At 55.2% G+C, this 20,037-nt stretch overlaps 5 protein-coding genes across 5 annotated transcripts; 2 read left to right on the top strand and 3 right to left on the bottom strand.

Moving 5' to 3' along the window:
* Nucleotides 1–2,183: 2,183 nt before the first annotated feature.
* Nucleotides 2,184–2,656, top strand: SPSK_04622 (uncharacterized protein; the record flags this gene model as incomplete). Its single annotated transcript, XM_016731423.1, has 2 exons — nucleotides 2,184–2,304; nucleotides 2,367–2,656. 2 exons carry the CDS (start codon nucleotides 2,184–2,186, stop codon nucleotides 2,654–2,656), a joined length of 411 nt encoding a protein of 136 aa, XP_016585891.1.
* Nucleotides 2,657–3,249: 593 nt separating this feature from the next.
* On the bottom strand, nucleotides 3,250–4,164 carry SPSK_04482 (uncharacterized protein; the record flags this gene model as incomplete). Its single annotated transcript, XM_016731287.1, has 1 exon — nucleotides 3,250–4,164. The coding sequence occupies one exon, from the start codon at nucleotides 4,162–4,164 to the stop codon at nucleotides 3,250–3,252; it is 915 nt and encodes a 304-aa protein (XP_016585890.1).
* Nucleotides 4,165–6,133: 1,969 nt separating this feature from the next.
* On the bottom strand, nucleotides 6,134–7,627 carry SPSK_04255 (GPI anchored protein; the record flags this gene model as incomplete). Its single annotated transcript, XM_016731066.1, has 1 exon — nucleotides 6,134–7,627. The coding sequence occupies one exon, from the start codon at nucleotides 7,625–7,627 to the stop codon at nucleotides 6,134–6,136; it is 1,494 nt and encodes a 497-aa protein (XP_016585889.1).
* Nucleotides 7,628–8,629: 1,002 nt separating this feature from the next.
* Nucleotides 8,630–10,687, bottom strand: SPSK_04069 (21S rRNA (GM2251-2'-O)-methyltransferase; the record flags this gene model as incomplete). The annotated part of the gene is made up of 1 exon (XM_016730880.1): nucleotides 8,630–10,687. One exon carries the CDS (start codon nucleotides 10,685–10,687, stop codon nucleotides 8,630–8,632), a length of 2,058 nt encoding a protein of 685 aa, XP_016585888.1.
* A 662-nt stretch (nucleotides 10,688–11,349) lies between these two features.
* On the top strand, nucleotides 11,350–19,529 carry SPSK_03838 (chromatin remodeling complex subunit; the record flags this gene model as incomplete). Its single annotated transcript, XM_016730653.1, has 3 exons — nucleotides 11,350–12,525; nucleotides 13,078–17,616; nucleotides 17,658–19,529. The coding sequence occupies 3 exons, from the start codon at nucleotides 11,350–11,352 to the stop codon at nucleotides 19,527–19,529; spliced, it is 7,587 nt and encodes a 2,528-aa protein (XP_016585887.1).
* Nucleotides 19,530–20,037: the final 508 nt, after the last annotated feature.

Below are 20,037 nucleotides of genomic sequence, written 5' to 3'. Positions count from 1 at the left end.
CCTTTCTCCACGGAGCGGAGCTCCATGTATCTCAGTTGCAACTTGCATGGCACATGTGATTCCTCTGCATGTTACTTTCGATTCGCAAGAATTTCTGCGATGATAGCAATCCTTGTGAGAGTGATTCTACTCTGTGATTACGAATGCAGCAGACGTTTCAAACCCCGTGATTTTCGCGATGTATCGCTTGTAATTCGAGCTGCCAGTATTTTCAAACTTGGATTTTGATTTTTAGCCGACGACGAAATAGCAGTTGACAATCGACCGTCGATCTGATCTCGGAGCTGTCGGAAGAGCGACGTGACTTCGAGTCTCTGTGTCTGGTGACGGCCCGTCGATGCCCGGTGGAAGGTTGTCGACATTCTGCACAATGTACGCCGCTGTATGTTAGGTCGTCATCGTGGGGTTTATAGTAAGAGTGCGTTTTGAAAACAACAACAGCGGCGACCTTGGTCTTTGGGGATCGGGGGACCGTATCGCTGCTCGGATGCCCGAATTGACAGATGACGTTATGATACAACCATCTTGTAGTACGACAAACGTGGACGACATTGGGGAAGTGACAAATAGGAGGCAGGCCCGTCTTACTTCTTTGCAGCAGGTGTACATACGGAGTGCGTTGCTGCTTCCTCTTTCTACTGCAGTTTTCCCCTGCCCTTTCATTCGTTTTGCTTCACGGCGATCCTGCGGCAGGATTGGCAGTAACATCAGACACGATGTGCCCCAAGGAAGGTGCGAAGCAAGCAACTGCTCCCTTTCCAAAACCATTATGTTCAAATCATATCTTACATCAGCAAACAACGTCTTCGTTACAAACGGAAATCCAACTGTAATTCTGTATGGAGCGGTTAACGAGCACTTCCATTTGCCGTTCGTCCCTCGGCTTCCCTCTGCCGCCCAGTGAAGAAAGAACAACAAACCAAAAACAGAAACTCAAATAGCGAAACAACGCTAGGATGTTGAGCTCGGATCTGCCGCGCTAGAGACAGAAGCTCCTTCCCCCTGTTTCCCACGCCAACAGTGGGGCAAACAGTACAACATACTACATACCAAAAACGGACATCCTTTGCGCAAGGAAGGAACGGAGGAGGGGCAAGCTGCCGGCGGCTTTTCTGCTTTCCTCTGTTTGATGCATTTCAGTGTTTCTCCGGTCAGGTTCCGAAAGGCAAGGGCGGAATGGAAATTCTACGGGCAAAGAGCACCTGTGTGATATTCGGTTTAAAAGAACAGTCCAATTCCTAAAAAAGAAACAGCCACATACACTAAAGGGTGAAGGAGCTGCAGAAATATGATCGCAGGGTGGGAAGGACCATGACGTCGACAGACATACCGTAATAAAACGCGAAGTTTTCTCGATTTATGGTGACATCGTATAGCGACCGAAGTACGTCGTATACGACGTACACCAGTCGCCTCACGACACCCGCGGCCTTATCAAGAGCGTGGCTCGCTCTGCGACGGAGTTCCAGATTACAGACGCATGGAACTTTAGTGTCGTGTTCCCCTTTGTTGGGATTACGGGGGCTGTCTGAGTATCGCATCCTGCCAATTGGCGCCAACATGTCGCCGAGTCGATAGCTCCTTCCCACCCCGCAATCGTATTGACACTGCGTCACCGTCTCCTGACTTCGGCGAATTGGGGGACTGTACACTCTCTTTCCATTTCAAACTACGTACTCGCACAGCGCGGCATTTGTTGGGAAGGTGTGCGGGAGGGGCGTGTAAGACGAAGGAGTTACAGGGGGAAGGAACGCACTGACTCGGCCCTCCCAGAGTCATGTTCTCCTGCAAACCCCCGACGCTCTGTGGAATCTTGGAGCATGACAATTGGCGGAACATAGGGCAGGCGCGTTGTGTTCTAGTTTTTGGTTTGTGGGCATGTAATAATATGTAATAACGGTGCCCAATTAATGCAGAAGTGGTCGAGTACCGTTAAAAAAAAAAGAAAGAAGAAAAAGAAGAAACGAATAAAGAGGCAAGAGCCGCCGACAACTTGTATATATAGATAGCTCTTTCCTCGATTCCCCTCCGTCCTTCCGTCTACATCTGCATCTCCTTCTCCAACATCCTCACGAAACGCTACGAGTTATCGACGACACTTTGTCTACAATCCAAAATTCTCCCAAATTGCTCAACATTGTCATTCCACTTAACAATCGCCAACCCCCGCCCCTACCGCCACCATGGTTTTCACCGGCCACTGCCTTTGCAAGGCTGTCACATACACGATTGACATGGACGCACCGCTCGTCTGTGGCTACGATCACTGCGACGACTGCCAGCGCCAGACGGGCTCGACGTACTGTATGTGCTTCTGTAGTGATTTACTGACCCGTGAAAGCTTTACACCCGCGCTAACAATCCAGCGCTCGTCTTTGTTGCCCTCAAGGAGAAGCTCAAGATCGAAGGCCCTACCAAGAGCTGGGCCGGCGTCGGCAGCTCGGGCAAGCCAGTGCACCGCATCTTCTGCAGCGACTGCGGCTCGCCGATTGCCCACGACCCCGAGTCCGCCCCGCCCATCATTGCCATCAAGGCCGGCACCCTAGACAACGAGTACAAGAAGGCCCTGAAGCCCGACACCGAGATCTGGACCGTCGGCAAGCTGCCCTTCTGCCAGGAGCACCTGGAGAAGGCTTTCGAGCACATGCCGGAGTAGACGCTCTTCGACGACGTTAATTTTGAAATCTATGAGACGTTTGTCTGAAGATTGTGTAACATATGGGAATTGTCGTAAAGGACGAAAAAAACGATATGGAATTGTTGCAGCGAGGGTTGGGCGTTGAACGGAGCATTGTGTCGGTGGTGTGTAGCATTTGAAGCGAGCTGGATTGAGCTGGAACTGTTCGGCTGTTTTAACTATTAAGAAATCGACCCTACGTGGGATGTAAAGGAACGATAAACGAAACGAAAAAAGAACTACATTTCAATCTAAGAAGGTCAAAAATAACCAAGCAATGTAAAAGAGCATGCACTTACAAAAGTAAAAATCTATAAGAAGATGTAAGAACACACGAGAAATATGCAAGAAATATACGCTAAATGCAAAATGGCAAAATAAAAACAAAACGAATGGCCTCCAAACAACCAATGATCTCTCCGAGAAGGGTATGAATAAGCACAAAATAGGTTGACAGAAAAGACGAAAGACATGAAACACATGAATTAGAAAAGCCCCAAGCCAAAATAACACCAAATCACCTTTGCTTTGTCCCCAACAGGTTTTGACCGTCTCTCACCGTCCTCGGTAGCTCACAAAGCACAGAAGGCGCTGAGAATTACCACGAGTAGAGCTCCCGACCTGTCGACGCGCACTGCCAACGATGGGATGCTACCGCTCTGGCTGGCTGCGGACCCGGAGGCGGAGGTTGAAGGCGACGAGCCTGACGACGGCGCCGACGTGTCCGATGCACCGAGAGAGGAGCCCGATGCGCCGCCCGGTGGTTGCGGATGCCCCGTGGCGAGTGCCAGTCCTGTTGCAGTCGCAGCCGTGGCGCTGCCTGTGATGGACCCTGGCCCTTCGGGGCCCGATTGCGTAAAGTACAAGCCGACATCGGTATTATTCGGCGAGACGTCGGGGCCCACAGAGGAGGCTGCCGTGGCCGCCGCGCCGGTCGGCGACGTCAGGTGGGCCTGGGCGCTGGTAAACAGGTCGCGGAAGATGGCCGTGGGCGTCGTCGTGGGCCGCCCACCGCCTGCTGTCAAAAAACCGCAGAGCGATGTCGAGGCGGCCGAGGCGACGCTCTGGAAAAAGGCGAGGTCGTGGTCGGACAGCTGGCCGTGCACGGACAAGCAGCGACGGCAGGCGTTCCACTCGGGGAAATAGGAGCCACGGCACATGCACTGGGCGTGGGCAGCGAGGTAGAGCGGGGCGGTGCCGTTGGGGTAGCAGAGGGTCTCAATGTTTTCAATGTCGACGCAGGGCGGTAGAGGATCGAACGGGTGGACGGTTGGGGGCTTGCAGACCTCATCGGAGTAGGCGGTGGTGGTGGGAGGACCATCGATGCCGGCAATGACACCAGCGACGGGTACGGGCGCGGACAAAGGAACGGGCGTTGGTGCTGGAGAGGGAAGAGGCTCGCAGAAGACGACTGGTATGGAGACGGCGGCGACGACGACAGCCTTCAGCAAAGAGGCCATTGGCCGATGTCGAGTAGTCTGCTGCATCGCAGCAGCTAGGGAGGGCGCCAGGAAGGCACGATCGTGAAGGGGGGGAGAATACAAAACAAAGGAAAGAGCCAGTGACGATAAAAAGGGTACAAGTAAGGAAGGAAGGAACAATCGGCGTATCGATAGGGGAAAGAGCACAAAGGAGAGGACAAAATACAAAATTTAAAGGGGAAGGGAGAGGGGAAAAGGATATGCAGACAGGATAAATTTGATGAGGAGGGCAAATGGAGGCACAGAATGCCAAGAGAACGGGAATGTCGGTCGGGAGAGTCGGTGAGTTCACGATAGGATTAGCAGGATGGAGAGTCAGAAGAGGCCGGAGAGTAAGCAGGACAAGGTGGGAGGGCCAGTATAGTAAAGAAAACCTGGGCTCGGACGCAATGTGAGAAGGAAAAGACGCCCAGGACGACGGGATGGAGTGAAATCTGGACGCAAAAGGCCAAGGCCAGTCCATGTAAACATCGTGAAGTGGCTATATAGGGACATGGGGAGAGGGGAGAGGAGCCAGTGGACGATGGTAAAGGCCGAGAGGCAGCGTAACAGGGTGGAGAATATCATATCAGGCCCGCCTCGAGGGTTTCTTGTTTCTCAACAACTGGTCACACCGAGTGGCCATTCAGAAAGGTAGATCTTGGACGAGAGGCAAATTGACAGAGAGTCTAGATTCAGAACGGGATGCAATGGAGCCAGAAAAGCGAGCAGCCAGCGAAGAGAAACGAGGACACGAAACTATGAAATGGGGCTGCGGCATACTGACACTCTCAAAGAAGCATGTTATCGTAGAGGACACTCTATATTTTACGCACTGCCCAGAACGAGTAGACTATAGCGATTGCTGGAGTAGATAAGACACAAGGTCACATATTTGAGTGTGAGAGGGTGTGACATGGCGACTTCCGGGTGTATCCGTTTTATCGTGTTTCTTTGACCGACTTGTTTACTTGTTTCCACGTGTGGTGCAGATCGGCGCTGGGAGACGAAGAAACAGGGCCTTCCATCGGAAAATCGGAAAGTCAAAAGGTAAACTGACGGGGAATAGGGCGAAAAAAGAATGAAACGCGACACAGACGCTGGCATTGGCACTGGTACAGACACAGACATAAACACATACCAAGACACATATAAAGGCTCATAACGTGTGTTGTAAGGTCTCATCTTTACAATTTAGCCTTGACCCGCGTGTACGGGGATGGGGAATGTCGGTCGTGGATATCACCTGGCGCTGGTCGACATCCACTGCTTCTCTTATTTTCATTATTTTCTTGCGCACCAGCCACGTCCGATAAGCGAAATATGCACATCCTCCATGTGAAAAGACCAGTAAGGGAAATAAAGGAAATTCAAAAGTGGTGTGTAGTCGGGCAGAGAGACACGTTTGTCTGTTCTTCTTGGTGATGCTTTGGTACATCTGCACCCCGTAGAACGGCCCATATTGTGCGGTGAGTTCGTCATACTGCTGCCTCACCGAACACACCCTCGTTTTGCCGTGCCATCAATCTTCATCTCGCCTGTGGTGGCCTCTTCTCTCGGTAACGTTTGGTATAAAGCACAACAGACGACATGTCAACACCCACAACCTGTTGAGCCCATCCTACTCTATTTGCCTCAGCCGTCCTCCGGGAAAAAGGAAATGGAGGTAAAGGGCGGAGAAACTTTAGCCTGCATGTGAGGCCGGCTTGACAAAACGAGAGGCTGGCTGGTGGGCGTCTTTGTGGACACCAGGCTGACATTCGGGTGAATTCGTTTTGGACTGTTTGAGAACGAACAAAAAAAGAAGGAAAAGAAGGTCATAGTTGAAGAAAAAGACATAAAATTGTATATAAATACGCCGTTAAACGCCCTGCACCGCCCATATGTCATGGCCACCCGAAACAAATCCCAAGCGCACGCTCTAAATAAACACCGAATGCACAATTATACAATGCTTAAATCGTAAAAGAACATAAAGCGAAAACACGCAGTTGGCTTATAACAATAGCAGTGGTGGTATTGACGCCACAGCCACAGCCAGCCACCAGATACCGGCTATTGACTGGACACCACTGCTTGTGCTGCTGCCATCGCCAGCCGTCGGCAGCTCCTTCTGCACCGTCGTCGCCGAGGCGCCTGTCAATGAGCAGCTTGCCGTACCACAGGCATAGCCGCTCGGACAGCAGCCAGCCACGGGGCCTGCATTGGCACCGCACAGGAACCAGCCGGACGCACATGTTGCCGAGGATGTCGTCACGGCCTCGGCGGCGGTTTGGGGCACGACGACCGTAACGCCATTTGTGTTCACAATTGTCGTCGTGGCTGGCGCGGGTGGGCAGCTCGTGGTCTCGCAGTTCCGGCCTGTCTGGCAGCAGCCACCACCAGCCGACGCCACACATGCATAGTAACCCGTGGGGCAGTAGCCAGCCGGCAGACCCGAGGCCGTCGTGGTCAGCGTCTGCTTGACAGGCGGGTTGCCGCCGGATGTCGTGGAGGCTGTCGAGGAAGTGGTACTGGAGGACGCTGGTGAACTGGTCGTGGTCACCGACGTCGACGATGTAGGAGTGCTCGAGCTCGCGCTCGCGCTCGTGCTCGCCGCCGTGCTTGCCGCCGTGCTTGCGCCAGCACTGCTGCTTTTGACACAGCCCACGCCCTGGCACACATAGCCCGCAATGCAGCACCCGCCACCCAAGCTCTTGGGACATGCTGTGCTGTCCGACTTGCAGTCGGACACAGCACCACCGCATGTTTCGCCCGCAGGACAACAACCAACGGGGCCCAGGCCTGTGTCGGTCACTTTGTAGCACGTCTCGTTGTCGGTGCAGCAGCTGTAGGGGTAACCAATGCTCTCACAACTAGAGGTGCCCGTGGGACAGCCCCATTGGCGGCGCTGGAGACGGGCGAGCGCATCGGCCGCTCGGCGGACGAGCTCGACGGCCGGGTTCGCGCTGTCTGTGATCGAGCTTTGCCGTTGGCTGTCGTCGTCGATGGCTTGGTGGACGGGGAAGGCCGGTAGGTAAGCTTGCGGGAAGAGGCGAGCGGTGTACGTCGCTTCGGACATATTTGTCGGGGGAGGCACCGCTCCAATATCTGTGCTGTCGCCTTCTGGGTTTTCTATGCTTCTCTCGTCAGGTGTCCTCCTCGAGACGACGGGCCACCGCCCATCGTCGGACCGCGCCTCGATTGTCTCGGGTTCCGTCGCAATGGACACTGACCGCCGGCCAAACGAAAAGAGGACGGCCAGAGAGCGGCCGAGGCCATCCGTCCTACTGTGTACCGCGCCAAATCTGCTGTCGTCGCCGCCGTCGAAGCCATAGTATTGCTCAGGGAAGAACTTTTCGCCTTCGTCGAGGCTCATCTTGCGGACGGCCAAGGGGATGATTTGTCGCTGCTGCTGCTGCTGGTGCGGCTGTGACGGAAGTTCGTGGACATCTTTGGCTTCTGCAACAGCAAGAAGCAACAAGGGCGGGAGCGCCCTGTGGATGCGCATGGTGGGAGTGGAAGTTTTTGGAGGAAATGTGGTCGTTTTTCGTTGCGGTCTGTTGTTGACTTGTTTGCCAATTTGGTGATGATTCGTCGGCTGTCGCACTGTCTGGCAATGCGATGAAATGGATAGATCAAAGAGAGATTGCAAATGTGAGGAATGCAGAAAAGCCGTTGAAGGTCTGTACCCACTGTCGGTCGCACATGCAATGCCAAACGTCCACGAGGAAAAGGGTCTCTCTCCCAGGAGGATGTAAATAAGACAATGACGATTGTTCACAAGCGCGAAAAGTGGGCTGCCCAATAACCACAGCAACAGCTCGTTTGGGTCGAAATGTGGAGGCGCTGGATCGGGCGGTCGGGGAAAGTGCGAAAGAACGATTCAGCTAAGGCTGGTCAGCCAATAGGAGGCTGCAGCGCTGTCAGCCTCTCAGAGTATTCAGAAGGCTGCCTGAATTCAGAAGGCTGCCTGAAAGGCTGGAAAAGGATACAATTGCATGGCACTCATGGATATTATTCAATCTGTCTATGCTATTCGATTTTAAATCATCTCCGCAATGATAGACATTGGACTCGACGTGCTTTTGTGGAATGCGCGACGGGCAGCCATTCCATCCAAAGGGCCCTATTTCGCACTATTGTGCCCTATATTCATAGCGCTTGATCGCTACGGCCCGCCTTTTGTCTCACCACCGGCACTCTACCTCATTTGTGCCACGCTCCAGGGAAAGGGCGTCTACGAAAAGGCTGCCTTCCACCACTTACACCACGTTTTTACGACACGAGCCTGCAGCTTTCGGGGTTTGTCTGACTGCCTGGTTGTGAACACATGAAGATGAAGATGAGTCGTTGTATTTTCCTTTCCAAAATGCGGTCCTATGCCCTTGGATGCGAGGGGTATTAACGTATTAACTATACAAAACGCTCCGCTTTGTCTAGTCGTACATATCCTGTCGTACATATCCTATCGTACACGTTTTTAAATTTTTTGATTGTTTCTTGAGACACCTTAGAAGATGCCCAGCTCGTCACGCGATTTGGTCCCCTCCGGCTTCTCATCGTTGGCAGACTCTGCGGGTGTGGCCTCGTCTTTCAGAGCTGCTTCAAAGGCAGCCTCATGATCAGTACCGGCGTTGGCAACAGCCCGCGTCGAGCCCTTGAGCAACGACGCACACAGCAGACCCGTCGCCACGCTGACGTTCAGGCTGTCCACCACCTTGGTGCCCGACCGGTTGGCAATGCTGACCTCCACGTCCGCCTCGCGCCGGATCGCCCGCGGCAGACCCTCGCCCTCACTGCCCATCACCAGGATGATGGGTTCTGTCTGCAGCGGGTCCGCCGCTTCGAGGCCATCCAGGTCCAGCACGGGCATTTTGGCGTGGAGGCCGCGCGTCATGTAGCCCTCGGGCGGCGGCACGGCTGCATACACCTTCCAGCCCGCCTTGCGCGACTCCGCCAAAAACGTCGCTGGCGTCTCAACAGAGAACAGTGACAGCGCCTCAGCCGCACCCGCCGACGCCTTCAGCGCCACCGACGTCAGCGTCGCTGAGCTGTGCTTCGATACGGCCACGGCACTGACGCCCAAAAAGCTCGCCGACCGCAGGATCGCGCCCAGGTTTCCCGGGTCCAGCACCTGGTCGAGCAGCAGCACCAGTGGGTGGTGGTAGCGCGCCGTCGCCGCATCGACAGCCACAAACACCGCTGTCCCGTTGACGTTCGCCTCTTCGCGCGACTGGTAGCCCATCTCGGCAGAGAAGCCAGCGCCTTTTGTCAAGGGGGAGGAGGCCACGTCATCCGTAGTTGCAGGAGCCGTCCCATCGGTGTACTTTCCAAGCGCCGTCACTGGTGGCTGCGGTAGCGGCGACGCCTCCAGCACGTAGCCGTTGTGCGGCCGGCCCTTGCTCATCTTGTCCAGCAGCCGCTGCCAGCGCTCGTCGACGATTTGCACGCTGACACCGCGGCCCTTGGCGAGCCGCTCAATCACTTTGCCGACGCCCTGGTCCTGCGGCGTGCCTCTGGCATTGGTGCCGCGGTGTGAACCGCCGTACACGTAGAGCTTGTAGAGCCGGCGCCGTCCGGCGCGCAGTGCTGCTTCGACCACCGAGCGGCCGTACAGGAACTGCGACGCAGCCGTTGTGTAGGGGATCGAAAGAGGGACCGGCGTAGAAGCAGGAGAATCACGAGGTCTGCTATCACGCCCAATGTCAAAGCCGTTGTCTTGTCTATCATCCCGGTTATGGCTCCTCTCCTCATCGTAGTCCTCGCGCTGATCACGGCCAAAGCGGCGCTCGGATCGCGTGTCGGATCTTGTGTCGAATCGTCGTTCAAAGCTGCGGTCACGTCTCTCGGGAGCATGATCACGGTCATATGACCGGCGCTCGTCACGATCGCCTCTCCGGTCACGGTCACGTCGTCCAGTCACGCCCTGTCTGGATCTCGGACCATCGCGGCCGCCAAAAGACACACCACTTGTCCGTCCTGACCTCGACCGCGATTCGAAGTCGTTGTCAAAGTCGTTGTCTCTTCTATCTCGGCGGCGGCGCCCACCATCATCCCTCCGGAATGACCGCCGATCCCTCTCTTCGTACTCCTCCTCTCCTTTGTCACGCGCCCTTTGCCTCGCAAGAGACTTCACTTCCACCTCCAGCTTGCCCGTCTTGGCCTGGTACACAAGACTCTTCTTACCGTACTCGTCGTCCGGATCAAAAAACCGCGCTCGCCGCGTCTTGGCCTTGGGAATGGGTGGCTTCGTAACATCCTTCTTGCCCCGGAAGAGCTTGTACTTCGGCACTTCGGCAGCCTCGCGCTCTTGCCGCCGCTGCCTGACATGCGCCGCCACTTCGGGGTTGTAGCCGGGCGGCCGCTTGCCGTCGGGGTCCCGGAACGAGCGGCGCAGACCCCGGACGATCGCCGACATGGACGAATGGCGCGAAAAGACGGCATGGCGGGACAAGTTCAAGGCCAGCTGCTGTTGTTGTCGACGGCCCAAAATGCGCAGTGCATGGTTCGAGACAAGGAGAGGCGCCAGCAGGGCGGTCACCGCAGGCGATGTCGTCAAGGGAGGCATTGCATTGTGTGGAGGGCAGTGCAGATATAGGAAAGGGATTGTGTACAAAATATGGAGCACAAAAGAATACAACAGAGAATTGTTGTCGTCCACTGAAGAGTTTCCTAAATTATAGTGGAGACACTTGCTTATCGCTTATCGCGCCCAACGCGTCGCAAACTTATCGTGGGGAAAGAGTGACCGAAGAATTGCGTGAACAGGGTGGCCCCTCCTTAACCTGCTACCCTAGCGTGCCTAGTTGGGTAATAAATTCACTGTACTTCACGGTTGAATAGTGCATTCCGCTCTATCCACAGACTCAACAGCGCTTCGCGTCGTTCGTCCAATGCGCCTTCCCAAATCAACGTCTCCGCGTTTGACACAGAACGGAAAAAGGAAACTACGACTCGCTAGTGTCGACTACCAAAGGATCTACACTTTCAACACACTCCTCCGCCCTCACACGTCAACAAAGAGCCTCAAGCAGGCGTCTTTATGTACAATGCGCCCTTGGTATGCTGCTCCCTTGCGCTCAGGCGCGTCATGCTGGGCTCGTCTCATGCAACTTAGGATGCTTTTTGTGGACGACTGCTGACCCCCTTGGTCCTCCTCTAGCTCCTCTGGCTCAAATCAAGCTTCCCTTCTTGACGGCAAACACCACTTCTCCCGGAAATGACGATACCATGAGCGGCTTCGGCGACGATGACGACGATGACGACCCGTTCGCACTCTTTAGCGGCGGGAACGGAGGTGATGGCACTCTTGCGGACGACCACCTCCCTGTGGGTGGTGACGGTATAGACGGAACCTTTGGCATGGATGTCGACAACTTCTTTGAGACGAATGTGCCCACAATCGACCCCGCAACCCTCTGGGGCGACGTCCTCGACTTTGATGGCGAAGGTGCAGGCGTGGAGGGGGCCAGCGGCAGCCTCGAGGACGCGGTGGACCCCAGCGAAAACGCCAATGAGGAGCACGGCAACGGCGAGGACGGAGACGGCAATGACGGAGGCGGGGAAGAGGAAGGCGAGAACCATGGCGACAGCGCCGCGCCACAAGCACAGTTCGACCCTCCACCAATACCACCTCCCGAGATCGGCGCGGACGATGCGAAAGAAGCAGACAGTGATGACGAGGACGACGCTGCCGACAGCAGTAGCGTTGGAAATGACGACGATGTTACCCCTGAGCCTGAGGCAGACAGCAGCGACGGTGACGAGCAGATTATCGACGATGTGTTTGGCAACAGCGAGGACATCCAAGATATACCACCTGCCACGGTAGAGAAAGGCGACGACGGCACGGGGGACCTTGCAAACGAGGACTCACCTCTACCAGTAGTCGCCTCGGATATAGCTCCACGCCAGGTCGAATTATCCGATGGTCCCGGTGACGTCTTTCCTAGCACGGAGGGTGCCTACGACAACTCGCACGCCAAGGACGGCAAATACGCAGACGATCGGCAACATCCCATCCTCACGTCCGACCAGTTCGCAAACCACATAGATGACAGCATGCTGGATCGTCGCCGCAACCTCGACGACGACGACGACGACGAGTACCAAAATGAAAATGACGAAGACGAAGACGAAGACGATGTTGACGAACAGGACTGCTCCATGGGCGAGGTCAACAACGACCATGCTAACGACAACGGTACCGGTGAGCATGCCATAGATGCCGGCCTGATTATGCCCGGCAATGGGAGCCGCCTCGAAGTCGTCGTCGAACCCTTACCAGAATCCCGCCATGCAGAGTACGAGGTCTGCGCGCCGAGCGACTATGTCTATCGGGTCATTGCACGCGTGCGCGGACGAAGCCGTTACGAAATCGAGTATGACGATGGTAGGCGCTTCGAGGTAAGTTGTGCCGTGATCAGTTGTTCTCGCATTCATGCCACCCTTGTCGGCGCAAGTGCTTGTGCCATGATCAGATGGTACTTTTTTTTTACCCGGCCCGTTTTCACATTCACTTTGATCTGATCTCAAACCACATTCATGCTTGCCTTCACGGCCCCTTCCCTTAACTCTCACTCTACCTTCACGACTCCCAAAACGTCATAAGACTCAAGTCCCATATTTATTGTATTGGGTTGTATTCACTTTTCAACTCCTCTCTCCCAAGACCTCTACCTCCTACTTTCAGTCTCTCATCTTCCTTTTCCATCCCACAAAACCTTGTACTATTCACACAGCCATTATCTCTTGTCATGTGTGGTTAAGACCATCTTCAGTTGGAAAGTGAGCGAAGCAAGCATTCAGGCTGTCCGTACAGAACGTCGTGGTTTCCTTTGTTTTCTTCGCTATCTCGGTCATTTGACCACTGCACCAGCCCAATCCACACAGTCGCTTTTGTTGGGTTTTTTTTTTTTTTTTTTTGTAAAGTTTAATTCAACTAACAGGACCGTCTAGTTTTACGAAAAAGAAATTTACGACCTTCCTAACGGTAGCAAAGCATTACACAAGTTCAAGCGGAAAGAACTCGAGGACGTAGATGAGCTCTCGTCTGCAGGGAGCGGTTTCAAACGGCGCCGTCTTATGTCGGACTTGAACGACATGAGCTTCAACGCCAGCCGTGGCGTCAGCCTCGGCAGTCATTGTGACTTTGCTATCGATGACGACGAGGATGACGATATGATAGACCTGGATATGGAGGAGGACAGCATCGAGTCTCACAATTTTCTCAACATGCAGCGCCGCCGTCTACGTCTTCTCGGCGACACTGGTCGGACCGGCATTAGGTATAGCTCGCGCCTTGTCACCGCAGCCAATGATGACCACAGCGACGAGGCAGGCGATGGCCGGCGTCTACGTACTCGGGCGTTCAACTCCGAGACGCGTACACCCATGCAGGACGACGAGGCAGACGAGCTTGGTGGTGAAGACGATGCCGACTTCATCCCCACTATCCAGTCCGATCTTCAGCCCCCTCGCAAGCGCGGTCGTGGCCGGCGACGCCAAATCATCCCAGATAGAGACAAGATCCGCTCCACCCGTGACGGATCGATCGAATTTGAGAGCGCCCGCCGGTCGTCTCGTACCACAAGAAACAAGCGGAGCATGGTTGACCCTACCAACTATGATGACGAGTCGTTCCTCGTCGACGATGACCGTGTCCCCGCACAACCCAAGATCATCAACGTCAAGGAGGTCTTTGTTCCCCTGGACGGGCACTCCGCGTTCAAGGACGCGCACATGCAGATCTGCAACTCGTGTGGCAGCCCGTCCAACACGCCCAACAAGGGCATCATGATCTACTGCCAGGGCTGCTCTCTCGCTTTCCACAAGCAGTGTATTGGCCTCCGCCGAACGCGTGACCACGCTGTTACCAAGGTGGCTCCAGACAGCTTCGTTCTTCAATGCCGCTTCTGTATCGGTCAGGCCAAAGTCAAGGACGCCAACAGCCCCCGCCATGATACGTGTCAGGTGTGCTCCAAGACGGGCCCTGCTTGCGCGCCCTTTTCCCAGAAACTATCCGCCAAGCAGGAAGAGAAGCTCCGTCTCGAGAATGATGGCGTGGATCCTATCACACCTGTGGCACAAAATCTCGTCAACAATGCCGAAAACGTACTCTTCCGCTGCACAGAGTGCCGCCGAGGTTTCCACTACGAGCACTTGCCGCCCCCTTCAGCCAGCTGGACGGACGCTGACGATGCCAACATTCGCAAGGAGCGGCTGGAAGAGTATCTCATTGACGGGAAATGTCGCGAGTGTCTGGACATGACAAACAAGATTGAGGGATTGATTGCCTGGCGTCCGATCCAGCGCGACGGCGATCAGACCGGCCTGGACTACAACAACGTCAAGGAGGACGACAAGGAGTACTTAATCAAGTGGGAGAGCAAGTCACACGACCACTGCGAGTGGCGGCCGGGCGCCTGGGTCTGGGGTGCTTGCCACAGCCGCATGCGCCAGACGTTCGGCCGGAAGAACGGCGAGGCTGGCGTGCCGCCCATCTTCGAGGCCAAGGACGCCATCCCCGAGGAATATCTGCTTGCCGATATCATCCTCATGGTGCGCTACAACCGCAACGGCCCGTCGACCTCCAAAGAGGATGGCCTCGCCCGCATTGGCGACGTGGAACAGATCCTGGTCAAGTTCCAGGGTCTTGGCTACGATGCCGCCGTGTGGGACGAGCCGCCACCGCCTGACTCTGGCCGCCGCTGGACGACGTTTGTCTCGGCCTACGACGAGTACCTGAACGGCAAACATTTCAAGAACGACTCCCAGTACGCGATGCGCCAAAGAGTTAAGGACTTTACCGCCAGCAAGAAGTTTGAAGTCATCTCCCAGCAGCCCGCCGTCCTACGCCGTGGCAAATTGATGCCGTACCAAATGGAGGGTCTCAACTGGCTGCTCCTCAACTACTACAAGGGCAAGAGCGTCGTCCTCGCCGACGAGATGGGCCTCGGCAAGACTGTGCAGGTCATCGCCCTGCTTGCCACGCTGATTCTCGAGACGCCGCGCTGCTGGCCGTTCCTCGTTGTTGTGCCCAACTCGACATGTGGCAATTGGCGTCGCGAGATCAAGAATTGGGCGCCCGACCTACGCGTCGTCAGCTACCACGGCGGCCGCGTCTCGCAGTCGATGGCCTACAAATATGAGCTGTTTCCAGATGGCACACAGACCATGCACGCCCACGTCGTCATCATGTCCTATGATTCGGCGCAGGACGACAACACCCGCCGCCTCTTCCACAAAACGCACTGGGCGGGCCTCATCGTGGACGAGGGCCAGCGCCTCAAAAACGACCAAAACTTGCTCTATCTGGCCCTGAGGGCGATGCGCATTGGCTTCCGGCTGTTGTTGACTGGCACGCCGCTCCAGAACAACAAGCGGGAGCTGTTTAACCTGCTCCAGTTCATCGACAGCGCCAACAATGCGACGGAGCTCGACAAGATGTATGGCACGATCACTGCTGAGAATCTTCCGGAGCTTCACAAGCTCATTCGCCCGTACTTTTTACGCCGCACCAAAGCAGAAGTCCTCAAGTTTCTACCCCCCATGGCCCAAATCATTGTTCCCGTGTCCATGACCGTCGTGCAGGAGAAGCTTTGCAAGTCCATCATGGCCAAAAACCCGGAATTGATCCGCTCCATCTTCTCCAAGGGCCAGGTCAAGGCAACAGAGCGCGGCAGTCTCAACAACATTCTTATGCAGCTGCGCAAGTGTTTGTGCCACCCCTTTGTATACAGCCAGGCCATTGAAGACAAGAACGTTGACATAGAGCAAATGCACCGCAACCTCATCGAGGCGTCGGCCAAACTGCTGCTTCTCAAGATCATGCTGCCCAAGCTAAAAGAGCGCGGCCACCGTGTGCTCATTTTCAGTCAGTTCCTCAACCAGCTTGACATTATTGAAGACTTTTTGCACATATCGGGCCTTTCATATATGCGCCTCGACGGCACCTTGTCGAGTTTGGACAAGCAGAAGCGCATCGACGCGTTCAACGCCCCCAATTCGGAGCTATTTGCCTTCTTGCTGTCGACCCGTGCAGGTGGTGTGGGCATTAACCTCGCCACGGCCGACACTGTCATCGTGCTCGATCCGGACTTCAACCCGCACCAGGACATGCAAGCCTTCTCGCGTGCCCACCGTATTGGCCAGAAAAAGAAGGTGCTCTGTTTCCAATTTATGACCAAGGACAGCGTCGAAGAGAAAATCATGCAGATAGGACGCAGCAAGATGGCCCTGGACCACGCCCTGATCGAGACTATGGACGCGGAGGACGACGCCGGCAACGACCTCGAGTCCATCCTGCGCCACGGTGCTGAGGCTCTGTTTAGCGAAGAGGCCACGCAGAATCGCATTATCTACGACGATGCGTCCGTCGATAAGCTGCTTGACCGCTCGCAGGTCGAAAATACACGGACCGACGACGAGCAAACGGCCGAGTCCCAGTTCTCGTTTGCACGAGTCTGGGCCAACGAGACCGGCACCCTCGCTGACGACATTGAGCTGACTACCTCGACCGGTACTGCGGGTGAGGCAACCAATGCAGCCGCACTAAGTGTTTGGGACAAGATCATCAGCGAACGCGAGGCCGAAGCAGCACGGCTGGCTGAGATGCAGCGTGAAGTGCTCGGCCGCGGCGGCCGCCGGCGCAACAAGATCAAGTATACGCAGCCACACTACAACGAAGATGGCGACGAGGTCGCGCTACGAAACGACCATGGCGATAAGTCCGAGGACGACCGCGACGGCGAATTTTCGGGCAACGATAATGCGTCCTCGAGCGACGATGAGGACGGCAGCGGCGCTGGCAGCAGCCGCCGCCGCAGCCGTGGCCAGTCTATGGCAGCCAACCTAACAGCCACAGAGGCTGCGGCTGAAATTCAAGGTACGCGAAAAAAGAATGCAAGAAGTACAAAGAGTGCATCGCCGAAGGTGGTCGCAACGCCCAAGAAACAAATCCCCAAGAAACACGCCCCCAAGAACACCACCCCCAATAGAGCATCCCCGCAAAAAGCCATCACAGCCAAGACCAAGAAGCCAGCAACCAAAGTGGCAGGCATCCCTCCACCCTCACAGAAGATGAAGACGACCCCGTCGACCAAGGCACAGCCGGCGAAGAAGATGGAAAGAGGGACGACAGGGAGCCAGGCGACGCCTACTGGCGACAAAACAGGCCGCAAGAAGGCAACGCAGGCGCAGCTGGTGGCGACCACCGGTAAATTAGGGCCAAAGCTGGACCCCAAGGATGCGCATAAGGACACTGTAAAGAGCGCCACGGCGAAGGTTCCTAGGCCGAAGTCGCCGCCTTCTGGAGAGCCAGCTGCAAAGCGGCCGCACACATCAGACCCAGCATCGTCGCAACATACCACCTCAAGCAAGGTCAATGACACTGCCACCGTCAATTCCACCGCTAACACAGAGACACAGAAACTGCAGAAGGCAGATCCGACTGGCGTTCAATGGTCACAGGCCACCATGGGCCCCATGGGGGCCACGGTATGGTTGGCCAAGCCGCCCCTGTCAACGCCAACTTCCAGATCACCGGCCCGGCCCCGTTCCAAGTCCATACCCAGCAGCAAGCCACCGGAAATCAATGGAACGGCTACCCCGGCGGTGCCCAATCCACACCATATACCAACGGCAGTTTTACAGCAACAACAGGCCATCCTCCCGTCTCCGGCAGCGCATTTACCCCAGGCAGCTACTCTACCCTCCCTCCCAACCTTGCCAACGGTGCCGCCCCAGCACCCGCGAATCCTGACCACCCCGCCCTTGTGCCAGGATTCTTTCACAACAAGAAGCTGCAAGACCAGCAACTCCTTCAACTCCTTCAACTCCAGCAAATCCAACACCTTCAAGTGCAGCAACAACACCCTGTCCGGCAAGGACTTGGACAGCAGCAGCAGCAGCAGCAGCAGCAACTGCAACAGCAACGACAGCAGCTGCAACAGCAGCAGCAAGCTATAAATTCCCCCGCAATCTCCAACGCCAATGGCTCTGCACCACTCCCTGCCACCGGGACCTCCCAGCAGCAGAAGCAATATGCAGCCAGTGCCGATACCAGTGCCGCCGACAAGACTATAGCACACGGCCCCGACGATCTCAACATACCATACCACGTTCGAAATCGGGACTCTCTGAAATTCAACAGTAAAAAAAAGTGGTGGAGGGACAAGGAAGATCAAATCCGAAAGCAGCTGGAGGCTCTCGACAAGCAGGGACCGCATCTCGCTGCCACGGCGGCCTACGGCGCAACCATTACTCCCTCCGACTGGGCAAAGACACCATCTCAAAACAAGCTACTTCATCTGTACAAAAAGCGAAAAAACAAACTTTCACAAGTGGCTGTGCTCGAAGAAGTCCACCGACAGCAGCAGCGCAGTCTCCTTTTAAAGAAAGAGAAACATGCGGTGGCGCTGCTCGAATTTATTGAGCGAAACAACGGAAGCACGACCGGCGCGCCGACCCTGAAGGAAGTCGACACGGAGGACATGCGCCGAGAACGCTACGCTCAACAAAACAAGATTCCCCGATCCATCCTTGCCTTGCAAAATATCGATCGCAAAATTGTGCAGCACTTGATAAATGGCGGCCCATCCGTTGCGTACGATGCGCTGCCAGAATGGCTGCGAACCGACCTCCAAAGTATCCCGACGATCGAATCGGGGCGTCCGCCAGAGTCCCTGGAAGCTTATCTCACCGAGATCTACGAAAAAAATCCGAGCGCGGAAACAGCCGTAGCGGCCTTGTTCACCCCCAGCCGACGAGTGCCAAGACGCCATGAGGTCTCTGTATCTACATCGAAACCACCCAACGCGGCGTCAATACAAACGTTTGCTCCTGTCGTTCCACCTGTTTCTTCTGTTCCGTCTGTTCCGTCTGTTGCGTCTGCTCCACCTGTTCCAGCACCTGCTCCAGCGCCTGCACGAGTTCCAGTACCAGCACCAGCACCATCCCCGATCCCATCCGGGGCACCATCATTGCCGCCACCGCCGGCGACACGACCTCCGACAAAATCTCATTCTGCGACACCACCTCTAGCACCGACATCTACAGCGCTACCCAAAAAAGCCTCCACGCGTAGCCCAGCAGGCACACCTGGGCCCTCCTCTGAAACCAAAACGACCAAGAAGCTCAAGAAGCCGGCCGCCGAGACTGCACAGCCGCAAGTGCCGGCCATGGCCCGGCACATGGTCGTTCAGTTGTCCATGGCGCCCATTGCACGCTGCCGTCGGTGCAATGCGCCTCATCCAGCCAGCGGCGGATGTGCCAACCTTGAATGCGAGGCGGGGATCCGATTGGCGCTCGACGCCCTGCGCAGCAGCGATGCCAATCCCAAACAGAAGCAAGCGATGCGTAAAAACCTTATAGCCAAGCTAGGCGAAATATCAAGTTGCAAGAAGCAGTGATACGTTGTCGTGCTATTTTTTTATTTTTTTTAGATTATGATTCTCTTTCTCATGACTGTTTCTTTGCATTTTATATACATTTAGATACCTTTGCCAAATTCGGAAGTTCATCGGAGGTTATTTTGATCATTCTTTTATTTATTCACGCATGGCCACGGCGTCGACAGGATTTCAAAGTGGAGGGAGAGGCGGAAATTATGGAAAGAAAGGTTTGTTTAGAGAGACCTATCTTTATTTGAACGTTACCTAAATTTACATCACAAAATGTCATATTCTGTCAAAAAATAGCTCGTGAGTCGATGGACTCGAGCAGTACAACCATGCGAGGTGACGACGGTAGTATGTTTAACGCATAAATGAATATCGTTATATCCGGAAATGTAAGGTCAGGCTAAAATCGCCACTTCCCAATCACATCGACATTCCGTCATCATACGCCTTACGTCGTTCAACATTCAACTGACTTTCTAGCTCGTATAACTCGACACGCCGACCAAAAGAACAGGTC

Source organism: Sporothrix schenckii, assembly GCF_000961545.1.
Source record: "Sporothrix schenckii 1099-18 chromosome Unknown Cont47, whole genome shotgun sequence".
Classification (NCBI taxonomy): domain Eukaryota; kingdom Fungi; phylum Ascomycota; class Sordariomycetes; order Ophiostomatales; family Ophiostomataceae; genus Sporothrix; species Sporothrix schenckii.
This window is presented reverse-complemented; position numbering and strand designations above follow the sequence as displayed.